This window comes from Phyllobates terribilis, unplaced genomic scaffold, assembly GCF_046119375.1.
Source record: "Phyllobates terribilis strain yellow unplaced genomic scaffold, ASM4611937v1 Scaffold_2__4_contigs__length_985480577, whole genome shotgun sequence".
Lineage (NCBI taxonomy): Eukaryota > Metazoa > Chordata > Amphibia > Anura > Dendrobatidae > Phyllobates > Phyllobates terribilis.
The window spans coordinates 785,876,888-785,897,884 of NW_027362762.1; the positions used below are offsets into that span (position 1 = coordinate 785,876,888).

At 39.4% G+C, this 20,997-nt stretch overlaps 1 protein-coding gene across 1 annotated transcript in view; it reads right to left on the reverse strand.

Moving 5' to 3' along the window:
• The window catches only part of IL1RAPL1 (interleukin 1 receptor accessory protein like 1), a 2,084,623-nt gene that overhangs the window by 1,084,218 nt on the left and 979,408 nt on the right, over window positions 1-20,997 (reverse strand). The window contains exon 3 of the mRNA XM_073667404.1: window positions 4,849-5,128. Within this exon, the coding sequence (XP_073523505.1) occupies window positions 4,849-5,128 (280 nt within the window). The remainder of the gene's footprint in view (window positions 1-4,848; window positions 5,129-20,997) is intronic.

The following is a 20,997-nucleotide window of genomic DNA, read 5'->3' on the forward strand; positions in this document are numbered from 1 at the left end:
ACAAAATAATGCATTTTAAGAGAAACATTGTAATGTTCAATAAAGTAGTGGATGGCACATGGTGTTTTCCCCTCTTGTGAACTTCTAATAGATGCTCCTCCAAGATTCTAGAATGGTGTGGGGAATGTTGATCTCAGGTCCCAAGTTATTGCATCTGACAGTCATGTAACCTATTGGAAGAGCTCAAAGGTGTCAGGATGCTGTGCTCTGATGGTCTTGTAGGTGGAGTAAAAGGGGAAGATATTAGGCATGTATTTCCAGTCAATCATCTGTTGGGAAAATGCTTATGGCAAAAGAAGAGTTTTTGGTAAAGCATTGGGAGAAAGATTGGGTCAAGCAGTTAAATATATAGCTAATTGTAGGAGCAGCCTTGGAGAGTCCTGGACTGTGATTGACTCGAGAATTATTGGGCTCAAGTGAATTGTGTGGAGCTAAAATGTAACTGGGGATAGCAGAGTTGTTTGCCCATTTGGTAACTGGAACCAAGTGACAAAGAGATATTGGAGGTGATTTATCAAAGCAGTTTTAACTTTTTGATAGCAGAACTTTAGATTAGACAGTCTTAAAAGAGAGGCAGAGTCTTTAGCAAAATAAGGAATTGCTCCAAAAACCAACTATTGGGCGTTTTTATCAGACTATTGCAGTTCAGTGGTCAGTAAATGTTTTATAACTGCGCCTTCCTGTGGAAATATTTTGACATGCTAAGTAATTTTACAGTTATTCTGCTTCATGCAAAGTGTCTGGAGAGGTGAAAGACGCCAAACCCAAAAATATAGCCATTAGGGTTGAGCGAGTATGTTCTGTCCGAGTATGCTCGGGCCGAGCTCCGAGTATTTACAGCTGCTCGGTGAGAAGGTTAAATCGCTCCCGTGTGCATGATTTGCAACTGTTTGGCAGCTTTATTACATGTGAGGAATGTGTAAGAAATAGACATTCCTCCCATGTAATAAAACTGTCAAACAGTTGCAAATCATGCACACGGGAGCGATTCAAACATATCACCGAACAGCTATAAATACTCGGAGCTCGGCCCGAGCATACTCGGCGAAAGGGTTAATAGAACATACTCGCTCAACACTATTAGCCATGGCAATGGACTTTTCTTTATCCAGGATATTTAGATAAGAGGCCGGGGCAGGAAGATAACATCTGCCCAGATTAAAGAAAAGCTGCTGTAGCTATGGCTCCGACATGAGGCACATGGTCATCATCTTACACTGAGTAGCCTACTGAATAACCCTATAATGGATTGATTATAAAAACGATCAATACTTTTCTTCTGAGCACCAGGTCCCAGCTGTGTATAGATATGGTAAAACTAAACTCATCAGCATATGTGAAAGTATAATATTATCATAATGATAAACCTTTATGTTAACTCTGTCGTTTTCTCTGCAGTCCTATGCAAAAATACAAATATTATAATGAGATGTCACAGCAAGAATTCAGCTCCACCACATAAATATACTCTTTATGCATATCTTAGCAAGAAGTAGTATTAGACAAAGGGAATTTACATAATTTTACAGAAAAAAAATACTAAAAAAGGCTTTTGCCCTGTGCAATAACCATTTTATAACAAAGTTGAGCCTCAAATTAAGTAAATTTGAGGCCCAAATTCCTGAGTTTCGAGGGGGGTCCAGTAGTTGGAGACTTGGTGATTATCCTGCATTTATCACTTAACTTGTATCTAATTTATGGCATTTCATTGTTGGCTGCAACTGAGCTATCACCTGCTACTTGTGTAGTCAAGCAAGGACAGTCATTTGACTTTTTCAGATTAACTAGATTCCATGCAGAGCTTCCCTATTTATTTAGTATATTGGCAAAATATAAAATTGAGTTGCTACATATGTATGCAAACGTGCTATAAAGTGTAACTCCATACCTTCTGGAAATTGAAATATAATTGGGCTTGTGAACTAAGGCAGAGTAATGCAACTGTAAGCGGTGATACATAGAGCTTCTGCTCATTTTCTTTTCACACATCCATATTCTTCTGGTGTCAATTAACACTATGAAATGAGAGTCAGAGTATTTATACACTTACTAAGATGAAGAAAATTGGTTTCCACCTCATGGGGTTTTTTGCGTTCCTCTGGATCAACATTGCAATATAATAGGCTGAACTGAATAGATTTATGTTTTTTTTATCCAGCCTTACAAACTATGTTATCATAGTATGACATTAAAATATTTACTGTATATAAAATACTATGTCTGAAATTCCTCATCATCTTTCCTCCATCTCACCTATCTTCCCTATCTGATATACAGTGCAGACCAAAAGTTTGGACACACCTTCTCATTTTCAGATTTTTCTGTATTTTCATGACTATGAAAATTTTACATTCACACTGAAGGCATCAAAACTATGAATTAACACCTGAGGAATTATAAACTTAACAAAAAAGTGTGAAACAACTGAAAATATGTCTTATATTCTAGATTCTTCAAAGTAGCCACCTTTTGCTTTGAAGACTGCTTTGCACACTCTTGGCATTCTCTTGATGAGCATCAAGAGGTAGTCATCGGAAATGGTCTTCCAACAATCTTGAAGGAGTTCCCGGAGATGCATAGCACTTGTTGGCCCTTTTGCCTTCACTCTGCGGTCCAGCTCACCCCAAACCATCTCGATTGGGTTCAGGTCTGGTGACTGTGGAGGCCAGGTCATCTGGTGTAGCACCCCATCACCCTCGTACTTGGTCAAATAGCCCTTACACAGCCTGGAGGTGTGCTTGGGGTCATTGTCCTGTTGAAACATAAATGATGGTCCAATTAAACGCAAACCGGATGGAATAGCATGCCGCTGAAAGATGCTGTGGTAGACATGCTGGCTCAGTATGCTTTCAATTTTGAAAAAATCCCCAACAGTGTCACCAGCAAAACACCCCTACACCATCACACCTCCTCCTCCATTCTTCACGGTGGGAACCAGGCATGTAGAGTCCATCCGTTCACCTTTTCTGCATCGCACAAAGACACGGTGGTTGGAACCTAAGATCTCACATTTGGACTCATCAGACCAAAGCACAGATTTCCACTGGTCTAATGTTCATTCCTTGTGTTCTTTAGCCCAAACAAGTCTTTTCTGCTTGTTGCCGGTCCTTAGCAGTGGTTTCCTAGCAGCTATTTTACCATGAAGGCCTGCTGCACAAAGTCTCCTCTTAACAGTTGTTGAAGAGATGTGTCTGCTGCTTGAACTCTGTGCGGCATTGACCTGGTCTCTCATCTGAGCTGCGGTTAACCTGCGATTTCTGAGGCTGGTGACTGGGATAAACTTATCCTCAGAAGCAGAGGTGACTCTTGGTCTTCCTTTCCTGGGGCGGTCCTCATGTGAGCCAGTTTATTTGTAGCGCTTGATGATTTTTGCAACAGCACTTGGGGAAACTTTCAAATTTTGCCCAATTTTTTGGACTGACTGACCTTCATTTCTTAAAGTAATGATGGCCACTAGTTTTTCTTTACTTAGCTGCTTTTTTCTTGCCATAATACAAATTCTAACAGTCTATTCAGTAGGACTATCAGCTGTGTTTCCACCAGACTTCTGCACAACACAACTGATGGCCCGAACCCAATTTATAAGGCAAGAAATCCCACTTATTAAACCTGACAGGGCACACCTGAGAAGTGAAAATCATTTCCGGTGACTAACTCTTGAAGCTCATCAAAAGAATGCCAAGAGTATGCAAAGCAGTCATCAAAGCAAAAGGTGGCTACTTTGAAGAACCTAGAATATAAGATATATTTTCAGTTGTTTCACACTTTTTTGTTAAGTATATAATTCCACATGTGTTAATTCATAGTTTTGATGCCTTCAGTGTGAATGTACAATTTTTATAGTCCTGAAAATACAGAAAAATCTTTAAATGAGAAGGTGTGTCCAAACTTTTGGTCTGTACTGTATGTATCACAATAAATGACATCCTACATTTTCCTGTACCTGATGTCTGCTACCTCGGAGAAACCCTCGACTCTGCCATGTCTTTCAAACCCCACATCCAAGCTCTTGCCACCTCCTGCCACCTCCATTTCAAAAATATTTCCAAAATCTGTCTTTTCCTCATACCTCAATTTACTAAATTGTTAGAACATGCCGTCATCATCTTCCACATCAACTACTGCATTATCCTCTTCTGTGGCTTCCCTGCTAACACTCTCACACCTCTCCAGTCCTTCCTTAACTCTGCTGCCCAACTCATCCACCTCCCTCCACGCTACTCCTCCTCCTCTTCTCCCCTCTACAAATCCCTTCATTGTCTCCAACTTCCCCAAAGTATCTAGGTCAAACTACTACCATTGACCTACAAAGTCATCTATAGCCTGTCTCCATATATCTCTGAACTAATCTACCGATATCTTCCAACACCTAATCTCCATTTCTCTCAAGACCTCCTTCTCTCCTCCACATTTAAATGTTCCTCACCCAATCGCCTCCAACACAGAGTTCCCAACCTCTGGTACTCTGTGCCCCACCATGTCCGATTATCCACCAGATTCAGGACTTTCACAAAACTTGAAATTGCATCTTTTCAAGAAAGCTTACAGTCTACAATAACCCACGGTACCACCACTAAAAAATCTGCCACAATTTCCCTAACCTACTGTCTCCTTCCCCATTATCCTGTGGAATGTTAGCCCACAAGGATAGGGCCTTCTCTTCTTTGTACCAGTCTGTCAGTGTTAGCTTATTGACTGTATGTTATATTGGTATTTTGTATGTAACCCCTTATCATGTACAGCTCCATGGAATCAATAATGCTCTAAAAATAAACAATAATAATAATTTTGTTACTCCAATATGCAAGTAACACATCTCCCAGTGGTACCATGCATACCAGTTCTTACCTTATGACGCATGCATAAAGACCACTGTCTTCTGACACAGTTGGTCGAAACCAAATGGCATCTTCTTCTTTGCTCATCCTTATTCCATCAAAAGCAATCGGTTCTTCAAAATCTCCAGGCCCAGTACTTTTATACCACATCAAGCTGAGTCCAGCACTCTGCGCTAATGAGTAGTTTGCTCTAATGTATCCATAAAATAGTGCACATTTTATTCGAACAGGTTCACCAACCAAAACCTGATATTTCTTGTAATCCACCGACCAGTCTGTACATCCGTCTGCTGCAAGAGAAAGAGAAACCATTAGGATCTTCATTGAACAAGATATTAACTCATCTATAACTATAAACTTGAGCATCGGGAAAACAAACCAAGTAACTAAGAGGAACAGAGAGGAACAGAGGCCGCTATCTGCAGACCAGACATAACCTCAAGAGAAATGTGCTGTCTTCCAGGAGCAAAAATTAAAGATGTGTCTGACAGGATATCAAGACTCTTCAGACCTACAGATCACTACCCATTCCTGCTAATACATGTGGGGACAAATGACACCGCAAGAAAGGACCTGGAAACCATCTGCAGTGACTTTGAAGACTTAGGCAAGAAAGTGAAAGAATTGGGAGCGCAGGTGGTCTTCTCATCCATCCTCCCAGTGCATGGCCATGGAACAATGAGGTGGAATAAGATTCTACAGGTGAACAACTGGCTACGTCGATGGTGCCGTCAACAAGGATTTGGATTTCTGGATCACGGAATGAATTACCTATACGATGGACTACTTGCTAGAGATGGGGTGCACCTTACGAAGACTGGAAAACATGTATTTGGAAGTCGCCTTGCTACACTCATCAGAAGAGCTTTAAACTAGAACAATGTGGGAAGGGAAGCAAAAGGCCAAAAAAAGCCATACAGCTGACAAATACTATTGAGATCTCTGCTACTGGAAGTGGAAAAGAAGAACAAAGACAAAAAAATCTAAATAATAAAAATATGGGAGGAAGAGAAACCAATCACAAACTAAAATGTTTTTATACAAATGCACAAAGCATGGGCAACAAACAAGGAGAATTGGAACTACTAATGCAGGAAAAGGAATATGATGTCATTGGAATCACTGAAACTTGGTGGGACGATACACATGATTGGAATAAAAGGCTAAAAGGATACAACTTATTTGCAAGAAACAGACTTGATAAACGAGGAGGAGGTGTTGTATTGTATGTTAGAAAAGCGTATATCTGCACAGAGATTGAAGCTTCAGAGACTGGGAGTTCTGTGGAAACTGTTTGGGTAAGAATACAAGGAGAGAACAACGGAAAGGACACCATTGTAGGCATTTACTACAGGCCACCTGGGCAAGCTGAAGATATGGATGAACTCTTTATGTATCAAATGACCAAGTTCTCCAAAAAATATGACGTAGTGGTCATGGGAGATTTCAACTATCCAGACATTTGTTGGGAATCTCTCTCAAGTAAAACTAACAGGTCAAGCAAATTCTTATCCTCTCTTGCTGACAACTTTATCTTCCAAAAGGTAGGGGAGAAAACAAGGGGATCTGTTACTTTGGATCTAATTCTTATAAACAGGGAGGAAATGGTTGAGGAGGTAAAGGTGGCTGGGACCCTAGGAGGCAGCGATCATGCTATTATAGAATTTTGGATAACTAGAGGAGGAAGACATGTGAAGACTCAAACTTCAAGGTTAGATTTTAGAAAGGCAGATTTTAAGAGTCTCAGAAAGAGAATAGGAGGGATCCAATGGCTGGATGTCCTTAAGGACAAAAATGTCCAGGAAGGATGGGAAATTTTTAAAAATGAGATTCTCAAAGCACAATCGTTAACAATCCCGAAAAGTAGGAAGAATGGGAAGCATTTAAGGAAACCAGGATGGATGAACACAGAACTTAAACACATGCTAAAAAGAAAGAAAGAAATGTTTATTAAATGGAAAGAGGGAGGCATATCTAAAGAAGATTATAATGCAGTCTGCAGATCCTGTAGGGCACGTATCAGGTTAGCTAAAGCTGACAATGAATTAAGGCTTGCAAGAGATGTCAAAAGCAATAAAAAAGGATTTTGGGGGTATGTCAAAAGTAAAAGAAAAGTCAAAGATGCTATAGGATTTTTACAGGATGAAAATGGAGAAATGGTAAGAGAGGATGTTGAGAAGGCCGAACTTATTAATTCCTATTTTGCATCTGTTTTCTCTCAGAAAGAAAATGTAACATCAACTGATCTTCACTGTCCATTTAAAGGAATAGAGGAATCCAAGTTATCAGTAAACAGAAAGATTGTGAGGGAATATTTAGCTAACATAAATGAGTTCAAGTCTCCAGGTCCAGATGAATTACACCCCAGAGTACTGAAGGAGATTGTAGAAGAAATTTTAGAACCACTCTCCATAATCTTTGAAAATTCTTGGAGAACAGGAGAAGTCCCAGAAGACTGGAGAAGAGCAAATGTTGTTCCTATCTTCAAAAAGGGGAAGAAGGTGGACCCAGGGAACTATAGGCCGGTGAGTCTGACTTCTATACCAGGAAAGATCTTTGAACAAATTATTAAACAACATGTATGTAAGTACATGGATAAGAATGAAGTGATTAACCAGAGTCAGCATGGGTTTGTAACTAACAAGTCATGTCAGACTAACTTAATTTCCTTCTATGACAGAATCACTGACTGGGTGGATCAGGGAAATGCTGTAGATATAGTATATCTTGACTTCAGCAAAGCATTTGACAAAGTATCTCACATCATCCTTATTGAAAAAATGACCAAGTATGCAATGGACCAGGCAACTGTTAGGTGGATTCATAACTGGCTTAGTGATCGGACTCAAAGGGTGGTTGTAAATGGCTTCACATCCAGCTGGATTAATGTCTCAAGTGGGGTACCACAGGGCTCCATCCTGGGACCTGTATTGTTCAACATCTTTATCAATGATTTAGATGAAGGAATTGAGGGTAAACTGATTAAATTTGCTGATGACACAAAGCTAGGAGGGATAGCTAATACTAGAGAAGAGAGAGAGAGGATTCAAAAAGACCTAAATAAACTGGAGCAGTGGGCAGCAACCAACAGAATGGTTTTTAACAGGGAAAAATGCAAAGTACTACATCTGGGCAATAAAAATGAAAAAAGCATATACAGAATGGGAGGAATAGAGCTAAGCAACAGTACATGTGAAAAAGACTTAGGTATACTAATAGATCATAGACTGAACATGAGTCAACAGTGTGATGCAGCAGCAAAAAAGGCAAATACAATTCTGGGATGTATTAACAGAAGCATACAGTCTAGATCACGTGAAGTCATTATCGGTCTTTACTCCTCTTTGGTCAGACCTCATCTGGAATACTGTGTACAGTTTTGGGCACCACATTTTAAAAAAGACATAGACAAACTGGAGCAAGTTCAGAGAAGAGCGACCAGAATGGTGACTGGTCTGCAAACCATGTCCTATGAGGAACGGTTGCAGGATTTGGGAATGTTTAGCTTGCAAAAAAGAAGACTGAGAGGAGACTTAATAGCTGTCTACAAATATGTCAAGGGCTGTCACATTGTAGAAGGATCATCTTTATTCTCATTTGCACAAGGAAAGACTAGAAGCAATGGGATGAAACTAAATGGGAGGAGACACAGATTAGATATTAGAAAAAACTTTTTGACAGTTAGGGTGATTAATGAGTGGAACAGGCTGCCACGAGAGGTGGTGAGTTCCCCTTCAATGGACGTCTTCAAACAGAGGCTGGACAGACATCTGTCTGAGATGATCTAGTGAATCCTGCTTTGAGCAGGGGGTTGGACCAGATGACCCAGGAGGTCCCTTCCAACTCTACCATTCTATGATTCTATGAACTACAAAAATGTAGGTTATATTTCTCATTCTACCATAGAGTCTCATTACCTTATGCAAATGTTGTCAGTGTTAGACCAATTTCTATAATATGCTGGCTGACACATTACAGACGTGTAGAATATTATTGCCAAATGTGATAATACTTTTACACCTTTCAGAGACAATAATTTGCATCAGAAGAGTTCAGTGTAAATGAAGTATATGTGAAGCGAAGTAGATTTTGCAAATTATGTTTTCTAAACATTAATTTTAAGTATAAATATATAAAGGCGAAAAAGAAAACTGTGAAAGAGTAGTTCCAATGCAAAGTATAAGTCATACTGTATGCTTAACCCTTTTATGCTTCATGACGTAAATATCTGTCATGGAGTAGGTTGGGAAATGTAGAGTGGGTTTAGGAGCTGATCCCAGTTCACATAGGACAGGTTATGACTGTATTATACTACAGGCACCTGCCTCAGATCTACTTCTGTGGTGCAACTCATTAAATGCTCCTATCAATCACTGGCAGCAGCATATAAGAACACCATGAAGGTGGCGCATGTGTTTTGGTGTTATACCTTCTATATTATGGTGAGGAGCTGATGGGTTATCACATGAGCTAGGGGTCTACTGAAGGCTCCTTCTATTTCGGTGAAGTTCAGCAACTGGCCGGATTCAAAAGGAGTCTGTGATTAGTATTTTATACTGCAATACTAAAATTGAAACACAGTTTCAAGTCCCTTATGTGGATGGAAGAAATATAGTGTAACGTAAGCAAAAAAGAAGTTATTAAAAATATTAAAAAGTAACAAACAGTTTAGTAACCTAATTGTTCCTGTTAAAAATAAAGAAATACAAAATAAATAAATAAATAAATAAAATATGAGCATATCTAGTACCACTGTGTCTATAAAAGTCTTACTGTATTTATGAACGTATAAAATCACTTAATCCATATGGCAATGGCGGTAAAAAAAATAGAAATGCCAAAAATTGCTGTTTTTTGTTGCCACTCCCCTTATAAAACCAAATGAACAAAAAAAATCAAAATTTCATATGTGCCACAAAAACACACAAAAAGAACCATAATACAGATGGTGTAGTAAATGTAGGATAGTTCCCTTGGTTAGCAATGTCGTTTACCCCATGTGCAGTTATTGGCGTATCTAAGATATGCATGGCTACGAGCACTAATGACTAACTAACTGTCACTATATGAGTGGCCATAACCATGGGTAACTAAGTTACTACAATGCCCTACATATGGGGTAAGTGACATAACAAATCAGGAGAACTATACTACATTTCTAATTGGAGGGATTTGCTAAGATTATTATTATTACACCTACTACATATTGGGATAGAATCGTGGCGATGGCAATACCCCTTTAAGTTTAGCACAGGAGAGAGTTTCCTGTCTTGGCATGCCATAGGTGCTTGCTCATTTCCATAGTTAAGCCCGTCCTCTTTTCTCATCCAGCTTATGGAAAAATAATTCTGCCACTAATCCTTGGTAACCCCTTTATCAAGATAATGACATGCTGTGCATAAAGCAATGTAAACTGTGTAAAAAAATGTGCTCTGCCTCTCCAGCAACTCATTAAAAATGTTGACACCTTCATCCCAATTGTTTGAGAACATACCAGGAAAAAAAAATAAAACACATTCAGAGCTTGTAAAACTAGATATAAGGGGTTAACTGGCATTCATTTTTATTGGTTGAAAGGCATTTGGATGATGAGAATAACTACATCATAACTACCACACCATCCCCAGGTTCATGGATGATGCTCCGGTCTTTGTTGACTGTCTGCAATGGTGACATCTTGACTACAACGCACATGATGGCTGCAGCAAATCAAAGGGCTCATGAGTTTGGCCATTAATAATTTGTAGCACTTTTGGGACATTCTTTATGCCATGAGTCTTGCTGTGGGGAAAAGGACTCAGAGAAGAGGAGTGACACTAGTTTGAGGGGTAATTATACATTGTTTTTATTTTTTTCAGCATTTTTGGACCTATCATATGGCTTTGTCCAGTAAGAAACAACCCGTTGAATCATAGAGATGGAGGAAATCTTTAGAAACTCCACAACTCCTGTAGCTTTCATACTGACATACATAGTCACACTATAAGCCAATTGATCAGTTCAGTCATACGGCATTAAAAAATATCATTTTACAATGGTGCAGCCATTCTGCAAGTGATTCCTAACGTTTCTCATTTTCATCCAATTTTTTCTTCAGTCATATTTTCAAACAACTCATAGACCCTTGTCACTTTTGCAACTCATACATTTTCATGATATGATAGTATATCTATGAAAGTATTTCCACTTTCACTGTAAAGCTAGAGCTTTGATAAAGCATAACCCATTTCCTTGACCTTGACTTTGTTAGCAACTGTATCGATCTCCCCGTCTCATCCAAATGTATTAGTAGATTACATAAATGTGCCCCCAGTCCATTACCTGCTACTGTTTTCTATATTTATTGCACCTACAATCCGCATGCTTGTAATATACACACACATCAACCAGCCAATATCATCCAATCTGTATTGCTTTTATAAGAGCCTCGATGATTGCAGGCATGAATATGATATTACTTACTGTTGATGCTCATGTATTACATTAGCATTTCAACGTCATAATTCTATGCTTTGGCTTACCCTTATATTTGTAGAAAAAGTGATAGATGCAAAATGTCTACATAATAATTAATATTTTTCTTAATACACACATATATTATCAAAACAATACAAACCTGTTAATGTTTACACCAAAGGGCGTATAGGCATGGCCTAATTGCAGAATGCATTATCAAAGAACTGTAGTACTGCTACTGAGCAGAAAGGTGAAGGATGCATCCATCAGTTACATAACAGAAGAAAAAGAAATGTAGCTTCTCAAGTGGACGAAGGAAATTACAAATATCAGTGATTTGATTTAACACTTGGGTCTACTATGCTGTGATGACCTTTAAAAAGGACCTCCTTAAAAACCTCATTATGTACCAAAATATAAAGTACATCGCGAGCAGAATTATTAGGCAAATGCGTATTTTGATCACTTTGATACTTTTTATACATGTTGTCCTACTCCAAGCTGCATAGGCTTGAGAGCCAACTACCAATTAAGTAAATCTGGTGATGTGCATTTCTGTAATGAGGAGGGGTGTTGTCTAATGACATCAACACCCTATATAAGGTGTGCTTAATTATTAGGCAACTTCCTTTCCTTTGGCAAAATGGGTCAGAAGAGTGATTTGACGGGCTCTGAAAAGTCCAAAATTGTGAGATGTCTTGCACAGGGATGCAGCAGTCTTGAAATCACCAAACTTTTGAAGCGTGATCACCGAACAATCAAGCGTTTCACGGCAAATAGCCAACAGGGTCGAAAGAAGCATGTTGGCCAAAAAAGGCGCAAAAAACTGCCCATGAATTGAGGAAAATCAAGCGTGAAGCTTCCAAGATGCCATTCACCACCAGTTTTGCCATATTTCAGAGCTGCAACATTACTGGAGTCTCAAAAAGCACAAGGTGTGCGATACTCAGGGACATGGCCAAGGTAAGGAAGGCTGAAAAATGACCACCTTTGAATAAGAAAAATAAAATAAAATGTCAAGAATGGGCCAAGAAGTATCTTAAGACTGATTTTTCAAAGGTTTTATGGACTGATGAAATAAGAGTGACTCTTGGTGGGCCAAATGTATGGGCCAGAGGCTGGATCAATAAAGGGCAGAGAGCTCCACTCCGACTCAGACGCCACCAAGGTTGAGGTGGGGTACTGGTATGGGCTGGTGTCATCAAAGATGAACTTGTGGGACCTTTTCGGGTTGAGGATGGAGTGAAGCTCAACTCCCAGACCTACTGCCAGTTTCTGGAAGACAACTTCTTCAAGCAGTGGTACAGGAAGAAGTTGGTTTCGTTCAAGAAAAACATGATTTTCATGCAGGACAATGCTCCATCACAGGCATCCAACTACTCCACAGCGTTGCTGGCCAGTAAAAGTCTAAAAGAAGAAAAAAAATGACATGGCCCCCTTGTTCACCTGATCTGAACCCCATAGAGAACCTGTGGTCCATCATAAAATGTGAGATCTACAGGAAGGGAAAACAGTACACCTCTCAGAACAGTGTCTGGGAGGCTGTGGTGGCTGCTGCACTCAATGTTGATCCAAAACAGATCAAGCAACTGACAGAATCTATGGATGGAAGGCTGTTGAGTGTCATCATAAAGAAAGGTGGCTTTATTGATCACTAATTTTTTGGGTTTTTGTTTTTGCATGTCAGAAATGTTTATTTCTAAATTTTGTGCACTGATATTGGTTTTACCTGGTGAAAATAAACAAGTGAGATGGGATTATATTTGGTTTTTAATAAGTTGCCTAATAATTCTGCACAGTAATAGTTACCTGCACAAACATATATCCTCCTAAGATAGCCAAATCTAAAAAAAAAACCACTCCAACTTCCAAAAATATTAAGCTTGGATATTTATGAGTCTTTTGGGTTGATTAAGAACATAGTTGTTGATCAATAATAAAAATAATCCTCTAAAATACAACTTGCCTAATAATTCTGAACACAGTGTATTTCTACAATATATAGTATATAATTAGATAACTAAAAATGATTGGCAAATTTAGTGATAATAGCCGTAGTCTTGTAAGAGGGAAACACTAAGTTGACTGAAGTAGGGATCTCCGCTGTCTCACTGTTTGACAGTTGTGTTGCTTCTTACGTAGTAGAGACTAGTGTTGAGCGAATTTGTTCGGCATTTCAAATTCAGGTTCTTGTTCGGGGTTCCTGTTTGTTCGCGACAAAAAATCGGCTCCGCCCATGAACATCCCTGATTTGCCACACTGTCACGCAGATAACAATATGTGACAGAGTGGCAAATCAGGGATGTTCATGGGCGGAGCCGATTTTTTGGCACGAACAAGCCGGAACCCCAAACACGAACCCAAATTTGAAATGCCGAACAAATTTGCTCAACACTAGTAGAGACCACGAGGTGGAGAGACTGGGAGTATGCAGCATATAAACACGGGGGATTCTGAAAAGAAGGTAAAAAGAGATATGAGATAGATTCCTGTGTGCTTTAGAGCAGTAGAAGGAGAAGAAGGCTACAAACATCAACTGTAATCCTGTTGCAGCTTTTCAGATATAAGATGGATTCCTGTGTGTTATGAAGCAGCAAAAGGAGAAGAAGGCTATAAACATCAACTGTTATTTGGTTGAATCTTATTCTTTGTGGGACATGGCTGTTTGCCTATGTACAGCCTGAAGTGAGAGATTTGGACTAACAGTTTATAATAGGCAGACAATTTCTTCTTTTACTGGTTATACACAGGGACATTTTTCATTGACATAATGTTTAGGTTCCTCGTTGGAGGTGAGATAAGTTTTGCATAATCTGCATTTTACTGATTTACTTTAGGTTATTTTCTAAAAAAAAAACAACAACTGGTGAATTGATTCTCTCTCATTAATTTTCCCTTCTATGGAAAAGTGAGTTGACAAAATTTCAAAACATGCCAAATTCTGCCAGATTGGAGGACAAAGTTTTACTTTGCCAATTTGTATGTCCCAGAAAAGATAATCGCACCAAATTTGGTGTTCACTCTAAAGTGAAAGAAACACTTGCATCCCTGTAATACATTGAAAAATCATCTCAATTGCTAATTATGTTTGGAGAAAATTTTATAGTCATATCTATTGTCATTTTTTATATTGTTCTCTTAACTGGTGGGTCATCTTCCAGTTATATCCTGTGAAATAAGCCATCCTTTTTTTTTTGCCATAGTTGGTACATGGAGCACGTGCTATGGGACCTTCTTCCCTATTTGGAGACAATAAGGACTTTATCCCTTAACTTCCCTTTACTGTTTAATTTTTCAAACTGGTTGTATAAATCTCAGTAAGATTATGAGAACTGAGTGTTCAGCGATTGCTAGGACGCTGATGGCGTATTGCCCATGTTTTACATTGTAGGGTACAAGCTTACATTTCCACATAGCCATGCAATCTTTCCAAGCACGAAAAGGATGGAGGTTTTACAGTCTTGCATGTGGCTTGTTTTAGGTGAGTTGATGTCTTAGCTGTTTTTGTATTTTTTTATAGATTTCAATGCACAGAGCCCAGGACTTGTGCTTTCACCTCTCCTACAACATACAGTTTATGATAATGAGTTACATAGGGCCTGGGTCCCAAAAATGGAGTGATTATCAAAGGTCTATATTAACCTTAATCGGACTTTTCTCAATACTAGTTAAAACCAATTGTTTATCTGGGTTAAGGCCTTCCTAAGGCTCTAGATGTCTCTAGGTGAAGTATTTCCATAATAATAAGCTTTAAATTACATTATTGTAAATTTAAGCTAATTGTGAAAGGACTCACTATAATTTGAATTCCATTATTTATTTTGTTTTTAATAGTTTTTATAATAGTCTATAGCGAAATAGATATTTTTCCAATAAACCAAAGTATTTTTTTTTCTTCAACATAGGTCCTACACTATTTTCTTTCTTGGCCAGCCTTTCTACTTCTTGTGTGAAGAATCATGGTTGGCTTGGAAACCATTACTTACTAAAAGCAATTTACTCATATAACAGCTTTAGTGTTATGTACTATACATTACTGGGTACTGCTTCTCTGCATTTTCCACCACCTATTTTTATTCTGCTCTTATCCAATGCAATTTAGTTTGTGTACTTTGCACTGACTTCTGCACTTTATCGATTTCAATTTCGTTTCCAGACATTGGTTACATTTGAGTATACAAAACATAGCTCTGCATAATAAAAATATAGCAAAATGTGGCCATTCATCTTATGTTCAAAATATACTCTGCAGAAGAGACACTTTAATGTAAGGAAGCTAAGACATATCCAATTTGTGCAGTTTCACTTCCGAAGATGTATTTCAAGTTCCACATCACCTGCTGATTCATATTCCACAGTAACTATGTTTCAAATCCTATTTTAAAAACTTCTGTATGCATCAGATTGTACCAGGCACAAAAAGAAAAGTCAGGAAGCTTCAAAAAGCGCAACTCCTTCATCCACTATCCATATCAAAGCTCAATTAAAGGTGCATTGGAATTAACAGCCATCATCTGTAGTGCACAGAAAAGAAATCTAGAAAAAATATGATATAAAATGAATGTATAGTTTACAATTAGTTATAATAGACAAAATGTATATAAACTAGACTCCATGGTAATCACTGAATACACGAATAAAATGTAAAGTCCAGATACCACATAAAAGGAATCCGCTTTTCATCTGATTTTTATCGGAGCTTAAAAATTATACTTGATTTTATTATTCGCAAAGATGCGCAGAAGGCATCTTTGTATATTACAGATTTATCTATCTATCTATCTATTCCATATCTATCTATCTATCAATCCATCCATATATCTATCTATCCATATATCTATCTATTTATCTATCTATCTATATATCTATCTATCCATCCATCCATCTATATATCTATTAATCCATATATCTATAATCTATTTACCTATTTATTTATCTATTATCTATCAATATATCTATTTATCTGGCTATTATCTATCTACCATCTATTTATCTATATATTTTCTATATAATTATCTATCTATCCATAGATCTATCGATCTATTATCTAGATATCTTTCTATATTTCTATCTATCTATCTATCTATCTATCTATCTATCTATCTATCTATCTATCTATCTAACATATATCTATCTATTCCATATTTATTATCTATCTATCTATCTATCCCATATCAATCTACAGCATCTATCTATCTGTCTATCTAGCAGAAAATTCATAGAATATATTAAAAAAGATGTAAAAGGGTATGTTCACTTTTAAACATCCCTAGACATGTTGAAGGATTTTTCCAACAGTGATCAGAGGGTCCATGTGAATCAAGAACCCTATGATCACTAAAATGAAGAAGCCAGGTGATTTGGAAAACTCTGTGCCCCTTCACCCTCTATTAGCTTCACACTGAGAGGTCTATACTTGAAGCTGACTGTCATTTATTTCAGTGGAACCACCATGTAATAGACTGTAGACTGCAGCTGTCAGAAGCCAAAGAGGCACATACAAGTAAAAGCTGCACACTCCACTTAAAATGTAACTCCATCATTTAATGTCTTGATCTGATTGGTCCCCTAAGCAGTGAACAATTTTTAATTGTAGCTCTACATACTGTAGAAATTAATATTCCCTATAGCTTTTCCTGTTACCCATTGGAAAATTTACAAATTACTTCTGCAATCCACGGCTGATAGATTATCATGGCAGCTACCTATCACTGTATGAAAGTAATTTCAGACTGCAGAAGCCATCTGACTCCAGTATTACTTGGAGAATAACAGGGAATTAGGTAGCATTTAATTCTTATATAACTTATAACAATGCAACATACACAATAGCTAAGAATAAGCATCAAACATAGGATGAACAACAGAAAAAAAATAAAATGATAATAAGTAATGCAGTATATAACATAACATTAGGCGCATACTGTTGACAGACTCTTCTGATTTACTCCGCTGTCACCTAACACTGACCCTATCCTTCCATGAGTTGTTATCATGTCATACTTTTTTGGGATATGCTTTGCAGAGGTTGGTTTCTTAAAAAGACTCCTATACTCTGTACCTCCATCTACTAGCCTGGGAAGGGGCAGCTAATAAAGAGCGCCTCTGTCTTGGGTAGACCCAGCTGGTTTAGGTATGAAATGGTTGGCAAGTATTTTGTATTGACATTATGTAATACTTATTTAGTTCAAATGTATAAATAGCCTCAGCTGATAAAAGATAGTTGTATTTTAAAGAGTTAAAGGGGTTGTCAGGTCAAAAGTGATAAGTCTGCAGTCACTCTGTGTGACTGCAGACTTATGAATCCCCTCAGTATAAGCACTGTGTGTTGCAGGGATTTGCCGGTATGAGATCCGGGACCGGAGGGTATGTATATGTTATACATACCCCCAGCCATTCAGTACCTCGCTCCACAGAATGTGTGGCCTCGCTCAACACAAGTGTATGAAGAATGAGGCCATGCCCACTGGCCAGGGGTATGTATAACACATACATACTCTCCGTTACCGGGTCTCATACTGGCAAATCCCCGCAGCGCACAGTGCCTGCGCAGGAGGATTCATAAGTCTGCAGTCACACAGAGTGACTACCGACTTATCATTTTTGACCGGCCAAATCCTTTAATCATAGAATGATAGAATCATAGAATGCTATAGTAGGAGGGGACATCCAGGGTCATCGTGTCCAACCCCCTGCTCAAAGCAGGATTCACTAAATCATCTCAGACAGATGTCTGTCCAGCCTGTTTGAAGACGTCCATTGAAGGAGAACTCACCACTTCTTGTGGAAGCCAGTTCCACTCATTGATCTCCCTCACTGTCAAAAAGTTTTTTCTAATATCTAATCTGTATCTTCTCCTTCTCAGTTTCATCCCATTGCTTCAAATCTTTCTTTGTGCAAATGAGAATAAAAATGATCCCTTTACAGTGTCGCAGCCCTTGAGATATTTGTACACAGCTATTAAATCTCTTCTGTCTTTTATTTTGCAAGCTAAACATTCCCAAATCCTCTAACCGTTCCTTATAGGACCGTGTTTGCAAACCAAGGACCGGTTAATTCCAATAGCTGACTATAGACTATCTCACAGTTTTCCCCAACATTCTCCATGACAGGTAGCGATTAGTGTTTGCTCCCCTTCTTCCCAGAGCCAGAACTTGTTTAATTTTTGTTCAATATGGCCATGTGAGGGCTAATTTTTTGCGGGACGAGTTGTACTTTTAAACACCATCACTGGTTTTACCATATCTTGTGCTGGAAAATGGGAAAAAAATTCCAAGTGCAGTGAAACTGCAAAAAAAATGCAATTCCACAGTTGTTTTTTGGGTCCTTTTTTTACCACGTTCACAGATTGCTAAAACTGACCTTCCATCATTATTTTCCAGGTCGTTACGAGTTCATAGACACCAAACATGTATAGGTTCTTTTTATTTAAGTGGTGAAAAAAAAATCCAAAGCTTGCTAAAAAAACAAAAAAAAATGACGCCATTTTCCGAGACCCTTAGCTTCTCCACTTTTCAGGATCTGGGGCCAGGTGAGGGCTTATTTTTTGCGTGCCGGGCTGACGTCTTTATTGATACCATTTTGGGGTAGATCCGATGTTTTGATCGCCCGTTATTGCATTTTATTGCAAAGTTGTAGCGACCCAAAAAACTTAATTCTGGCGTTTAAAATTTTTTTCTCGTTACGCCGTTTAATGATTGTATTAATTCTTCTTTTATATTGATAGATCGGGCGATTCTGAACGCGGCAATACCAAATATGTGTATGTGGTTTTTTTTTTATATAAATATATTTTATTTTGAATGGGGCGAAAGGGGGGTGACTTAAACTTTTATATATTTTTTATTTTTTTTATTTTTTTAAAAACTTTTTTTTTACACTTTCTGCTTGCTTCTATAGTCTCCAGAGGAGACTAGAAGCAGCAGTTGTCTAATTGCTTCTACTGCATACAAGCGATGAGCAGATCGCTTGTATGCAGGAGAAATGCTCACTTGCTATGAGCGCTGACCGCTAGGTGGCGCTCATAGCAATTGAGACATGACAACCACAGGCGTCTGCTGCAGACCCTGAGTTGTCATGCCCACCCATTGGTGACCCGCGATCACGTGACGGGGTCACTGATGGGCGGGGCTTAGGACTCCCGGAAGCGCGAGTTAAATGCCACTGTCAGAGATTTAACATGTTAACAGCCGCAGGTGGATTGCGATTCCATTAATCAGCTGACATGTGCTCGCTTCAGTGCGGGCTCACCGCCGGAGCCCCCGCTGAACCGGCCTTCCCGACCTGGTGCGTGCTATTACTGACCAGGTCGGAAAGGGGTTAAGGAACATCCTTTCCAGGGTAAAGACTTGTGTATAAGGTAAAATAAATAACCAAAAGCAAAAATACTCCTCCACACCTTGGGCTATGTTCACAAGTAGCATTTTTTATGCGTTTTTGCACGTTTGTATTGCTTTCAACCGTGACAAATACATTCACCGGGAAATGTCATTTTAACATTTTACAACCTTATCTGGCCATGTGCTGTGTGACACATGCATACAGTGCTAAAAAGACATGGGAACAGCATGGGGAAGACACCTGGAAGCATCTCTGACACCTAGGTCACTGCCTAAAAGTGTGCCCATCAGAAGTGATCCTTGCCGCATCAGAAGATGCAGACTTGCAATTATCCCCGTGCAAGTCCTTGTCCCAGGGCAGTGTTCAATTGTACCTCCCCCATAACTTGCAATACAAGCGCAAGTATGCAGCCTGCCACCCACCCACCCCCAGGCTGCAATACCATACTGCTAACTTGCTTGCACTTGAAATTGGGCCTTTTAGGCATGTGGAGGTGGAATCTGGCCACCACATCATGGCTGCGTCGGTAGCCTGGTATTCATACTCAGTCCCCAGCCGCCCGGCGGCTGGGTGTCCACGCTTGGTCCCCAGCCGCCAGGGGGCGGCCGGGTGTCCATACTCAGTCCCCAGCCGCCCGGCGGCCGGGTGCCCACACACAGTCCCCAGCCGCGTGGGGGTGGCCGGGTGTCCATAAACGGTCCCCAGCCACCCCTATTTGTCCCAGTGCGCCTTATACACAAGCGCGCATACCAAAACATTACCTGTGCCCTCCCCAGTGCATTTAGTGGGAAGGACAGCCTAACCACAAACACGTGGACAAGTGAATGTGGCCAGGAATGGTCCATCTCACTGACGCCTTCACACTGGGTTAATATTGTGGAAGCCGGGACACAGTTGGACACTGGGATGCAACACGTCCACCAGACATAGAGGATTGTGGGTCCTGGGTCAATCAGGATTCAACACAAAGTTCAGAAGGTAGACAGCAGCAGTGGTCAGCCTCCTACACAACGAGTAAATTATTCATGATCATGAGGCCATCCACCTCCTTAGCTTTCTGTTCCTTGGAATGCAAGCGCATGTATGTAGTAGCAGCTAGGCCTGAGGTGGTCAGCATTTTGGCGCAGATTCTACCTCCTTCGAGGATTGCTGGATGTTTTCCTGCTACTATCCCAGTTCTATGACTCCCATTAAAACAAAGCTTCCGGTGATGAATGATGGATGAGGTGGTGGCAAAGGAGAAAGAGCAGGAGGAACAGGGACCATTCACATCAATATCAGGCCAGCCAACCACACATGTCTTGTAGGATATGTTTCTGTACCAAAAGGAGCGGTTCAGCTACACAGTTATAAGGCATACAGT